At 45.0% G+C, this 5649-nt stretch overlaps 1 protein-coding gene across 1 annotated transcript; it reads left to right on the top strand.

Annotated features, from left to right (window-relative positions):
• Positions 1–506: 506 nt before the first annotated feature.
• LOC135827971 (uncharacterized) lies at positions 507–5337 on the top strand. The gene is made up of 2 exons (XM_065340407.1): positions 507–2648; positions 5326–5337. The coding sequence occupies exons 1-2, from the start codon at positions 507–509 to the stop codon at positions 5335–5337; spliced, it is 2154 nt and encodes a 717-aa protein (XP_065196479.1).
• Positions 5338–5649: the final 312 nt, after the last annotated feature.

Raw genomic sequence — 5649 nt, 5'->3', positions numbered from 1 at the left:
TCGCTGTTCCACTGCAAGTGTATAAATCCTATTGTAGTTTCATCATTCTCTTTAGTCACGAATTCCATTGATAATTGTGACAAGAAAACGTTCTGGAATACATGATTCGTCCCCATGGTTGTGATATGAGTGCGCATTTAGTTATATTCATTGCATTATTAAGATTATTGTCTCCACGTCGCCTTTTTACATATTTTAAGCGGAGATACACATGCGATCAGATCGAGTGTCTGAATAGGGCGCTGCGTAAGCGTTATGTCTGTAGGTGTATTGCCTTGAATGTAACGTTTCTTCGGCAATGTCTGGATTGTGGCGTTTGCCCTAATGCCATCCAGAAGAGAGTGCAGAAAGCCAAAGCGTACCAGTCTTTGGCCATCGAAAAAACATTCATTAGAGATGACATAGCTAGGTCTACTGATACCTTGGGCAAAGTACGGTCACAATTCCGGTGGCTGTATCGTCAAGCCCGTGCATTTCTTTCGGAGCATGACTTTCTCCGCTTTTCCATGCTCATTTCGGAGAACGATGATAAACTGCAGACCCGACTCATCGCTAAGTATTCAAAGAATGTCAAATGGCTTAGGAACAAGCGTTTTGGTTCAATATCTATTAACACCAACACCATCATCAATCTCACAAACATTGAACTCACTACAGTACAGAAGGAATTACTTTCCAGAGGCACTGACTTCGGAATACCGCCAAAATCCAACATGAAAGAACAGGTCCTGACCGACTTCGAGTTATTCTACCGCAAACTAGAAGAGTTTGTGCCGGTAACACAATCGAAGAAAGCGGTATGCACTGCTAACCTCCGTGCTGTAGCAGAGGAACATGCCGAGCAGCCGGTGGATAGGAAAGCCTTTTCATTATCGAGAGAGCACATGAAAGCCCGGTCAGAATTGAAAGCGAACAAGGATATAGTCATCACTAGACCGGACAAAGGCCGCGCCACTGTAGTCATAAGTCGAACTGAATATAAGTCCAAAATGGCCAAAATTTTGGATGACAGGACCAAATTTGAGTTGCTTGGCCCTGTATCAACGCACGATCGAACTCTAATCCGAGAAAAGCAACTAGTGAAATACCTGCAGACACTGAAAAACACAAATGAAATATTCGCATCTGAATTTGCACGGATAAAGCCAATCGGTTCGGTGCGACCTAGGATGTATGGCTTGCCAAAAATTCACAAGCAATCTTGCCCGCTACGTCCGATACTCTCCATGACTGGCTCAGCGGAATACAGAATATCCAAATGGCTGTGTATGATGATCCAGCCAGTGCTGGATTTCTACTGTAAGCACAACGTCAAAGACACCTTCCAGTTTGTTGAAATCTTACATGAGAACCCAGTTCCATCTTCTGCGCACATGTGTTCCTTTGATGTTGTCAGTCTGTTTACAAACGTACCATTATCCGAGACAATCAATATCTGTGCTGAAACACTGTACCACAACAAGGAAATAAAAGATGTACCATGGCTGTCCGAAGCGGCTTTTCGCCGCTTGATGTTGATGGTTACGAGTGGTGTGGAGTTTTCATTTGACGACATCATGTATAAACAGACGGATGGCGTGGCTATGGGTTCTCCATTGGGTCCGGTCCTAGCCAATGTGTTTGTTGGGTACTGTGAATCGAAGATAGATAAGTGGCCGGAATTGTACGTCAGGTTTGTGGATGACTCCTTCACGTACTTTGATTCGAGAGCAGACGCTGACGACTTTCTGCTGAAACTGAATACAATCCATCCTGCACTGAGATTTACGTGTGAACATGAAGAGTCCAATAAGCTATCGTTTCTGGATGTGTTAGTCGAAAAGACCCAGACTGGTGTATTGACTACAGTATACCGTAAACCCACTTTCACCGGGCAGTACATGATGTTTGACTCGTTCTGCTCTTCCCAGTACAAGTCAAACTTAGTTCGTAACCTTGTAAATAGGGCACAACGCATTTGTTCACCAACAAAGCTACAACAGGAACTTGATTTTCTACGCTCCGTATTTGTGAAGAATGGCTACCCGCAGCAGCTCCTCGACAAACTTCTAACAACTACACCTGTTGTTAAGGAACGAGCTATCGGACCGTTGCCGTGCCGCGTATTTCTTTGCTTGCCCTGGAAAGGGAAAGAATCGAAGGACACGGCCCGTGTGGTGAAATCCCTAGTGGAGAAAACCTACTTTGCCACCAATGTGGTTACCGTGTTCACTACGATCCGTTCGTTCACGATGTTGAAGGATGTCCTACCAACCCTACAATTGAGTCACCTCATTTACTACTTTGAATGCCGACAATGTGGTAGTCGGTATGTTGGTAGGACCCTTCAACATCTGTCCGAACGTATCAAACAACACGTGCCGCTCTCAATATTGTCACAGGCGGCGAGGTCCTCCCGACCAAAGCGTGGCCGACCACGTAAGCACCCAACTCCACTGTCCGTTCCGGCAGAGGCTTCTGCTCCACAAACGGTGTCTCGGAAAAACCAACACAGCACGCAGAAATTGGGAACAAACATTAATGTAAACAAAGACGAACACTGTGTCTTATCTTCATTATCAGCGAGTACCGGAACGCCGGACGCAGACAACCGCAACTCACCAAAGCTGAGAAGGAGCAAACGGCTGGCGGCAGCTCGGTTTGCAGAGGTGACTGGAAAGATGCATCGAAACTCTCCGGATATGGATGATGCCAGCGGAAGAGTTGACAACTGTCAGGCGTTTGGCAATGGCAAGGGAAGACCGGTCAGGAAGAGAACGCGACGGCAGCTGGAGGAGGAGTGTGGAAGCGACGTGTGCAGTGACGATGATGAACCCGGTGGTCAGTTGCTGGGAGAGCCGACGACAGGTGAAGGTGGCAGCGATGATGAAGAGGACGGTGACGATGATGACGATGATGGTGCAGATGGTGTGAAGGACGGTGGCGGTCAGAAACCAAGTGAAGGCGGAGGCGGTGAGAAGAAGAAGAATACATCGGCAATTAAATTGCATTTGTTGTCTAACCCCGTGTGTCGTGAAAGTTATGATGATTCTTGGTTCAGTGTTGTTCGTTCTGCAAGTAGTTTCAAGCAGTTAAAAGTTCTAGAAGCAGTCTACATTCGCATTCGTGATCCAAATCTTTGTAAACAAAAAGAAAATGTCACCGCACTTACGCTATTCCAGTAAATTCGCACTCACACACACTTACACATGCATGTCCATTGTCACACTGCACTTGCTGAATTTCCTATCATTTCTCACCTCACCTATAGCTTATTACCTGTGCAAATTGTTCCTAGGTTTGTGCTATTTTTCTTACTATGCTTGTATCCTCGCTGTTCCACTGCAAGTGTATAAATCCTATTGTAGTTTCATCATTCTCTTTAGTCACGAATTCCATTGATAATTGTGACAAGAAAACGTTCTGGAATACATGATTCGTCCCCATGGTTGTGATATGAGTGCGCATTTAGTTATATTCATTGCATTATTAAGATTATTGTCTCCACGTCGCATTATTATTATTAACGGGTTTTGAGAGAAAGAGACAAACGGGAAAAGTCTGAAGAAAAAATTGACTGTCACCACCAGGACTCGAACCAGGGACCCTCGCTTGTAGCCAGCGATGCTCTAACCACTGAGCTATGGTGTAGTCGTCATCCAAGCAGAGACCGTTCAACGTTTTCTTCAGACTTCTCAACTATTATTATTATTATGACGACTTAATTCACTCCCAAAGCAGAAAAAGAAAGCTTGAAAGGAGGCATGAAGCACAGCACCGGGCTCCATATGACCCAAGGGCGAAGCACCAATCAATGAAGATAAAAGAAAATGGGGACGATGATGATGAAGATGAGACGGAGGACGAGGATAAGGCGGAGGAGATCGAAGGAAAGGAGCGGGATGAGACGGAAGAGAGCGACGTGAGCAAAAAGTCTGCTGTATTTTGTCACTTGTTATCACGTCCAGATTGTCTTAGTGTGTACGATGATTCTCACTTTTCTGTTTTGTGCCGTGCAAATTATGTTAAGCAGTTGAAGGTTCTGGAAGCTGTATGTATTCGTGTGCATAATCCTGTTCTTTGTAAACAAAAGAAGCATGTAGTCGTGCTAAATTTGTTCTCGTAGCTGGTTATCAGATGTAATTGTTGTGTCATGTTGCACTGTATCACCTCTTGCTGTGTGGCTGCACTCAGTTATATACGTTAGCACTATGTCTGACACCTATTATGTAATGCTGTAGCACTTCCTTTGTTGTTCACACTTTTAATTAATTATGCTGTTATAAAATGTTCTATTTTTGTACACAGTACCCTCAGTTCCGATACTATTCACTGATGAGCGGAACACGAAAATAGATTTTGAATAACATAAAAATCCTTAAAAATTCCATGAACTCGTTGTTGTCTGGCCATGTCTGCATCGATTATACTCCTAATTGCACTAATAAAAGAAAATCCTGAACAAAATTTTGATTAACTTCATGAGAGAAAAATTTAACTATGCCAACTTCGATACTCACAAAAATCACAGTCATGTATAGCAGAACTACTTTTAAGAGAGCATGTCTGAGAAAACCAGAACATATGTGCAAGTCGATCTCTCAGATTTCGCTCAACTTTTGCAGGTCGGTTTGCTTTGGGGTGTAGATCGACATTCCAAAGCCCGCACAAAATCTTTTGAAGGGAACCATGAAATTGGTATACCCCTCAATATTGGCCCAATATTGGCACGATTTATGGGTCAACAAACGAGCCACGGCACAGCGTACAAGAACAAGCTACGAACAAAACTCCATCAAGCCATCATTACCTCACCTTAGAAGAGTTCTTGGGGCAGCATCACTTAGCCACGCCAGCATCCCAGAAGACGAGGGCAATCATCCCTTGACGCCACAAATGATCGTCTTGAAAATAGCCAAAAATAATTACAAGCGCTGATAAAACAGCGAGCTACGTCCTCAATTAGCAAACACTATACACCGGCAGATAGTAGAACACCTCTTCTAGCACTGAGGACATGTCCTCCATCATCCTTTTTGGGTTTTCTTGAAATAAACAATTTTGAATTTTTCCACTCGGCCGTTCTGAAATACGTCCAAACTCATACCTGCGCAGGAAAGCTCGCCCCTCCGTGAGGTCTAGTCAGCAATTTCTACTCCAACACCACTCCCAACGCTGCAGAACAAAGTGTATTGTTGACTCTGACAAGGAAAAGCAACGGTGATCACTTGTCACTCCAAACGACAAGCTTCTCCTTGCGCCACGAACATATTTCGGTGCAACAGTTGATGCAAAAGTGACTGAATTTTTGCGTGTAGTTTTTGGATTTTACTGCCTGTTTAACAGTCTCTTTGTTAGCGGTGTCCAGGCTCGTCAGGCGAAGGCGGTATTGATTTTCTAGAGGGACGTGATTCATGGTGCTGGAGAACAGCGGCCAGGGCAGGGACATCTTCCCGATCCTTCAGGTACTGAGCGAGCCGGATGCAAGTACGGTCGTGGAGATCTATGATGCATACTAGGCCACGACCTCCCTCACTCCGCGGTAGATATAGGCGACGGATTGAGGCACGTGGGTGGTGGGCCCTGCTAGCAGTCAGAGCCTTCCTCACTGTCCTGTCCAGCGAGCGAAGCTCATCCGCGGTCCAAGGAACGACTGTGCCAAGGCCATAG

Source organism: Sycon ciliatum, chromosome 12 (assembly GCF_964019385.1).
Source record: "Sycon ciliatum chromosome 12, ocSycCili1.1, whole genome shotgun sequence".
Taxonomy (NCBI): Eukaryota; Metazoa; Porifera; class Calcarea; order Leucosolenida; family Sycettidae; genus Sycon; species Sycon ciliatum.
Note: the sequence above shows the minus strand (reverse complement) of the source record. Positions and strands in the feature narration are given on the sequence as shown.

Bases quoted from the DNA above. Each gene is read 5' to 3' on its own strand.
- LOC135827971 (XM_065340407.1), top strand. From the start codon at position 507: ATGCTCATTTCGGAGAACGATGATAAACTGCAGACCCGACTCATCGCT.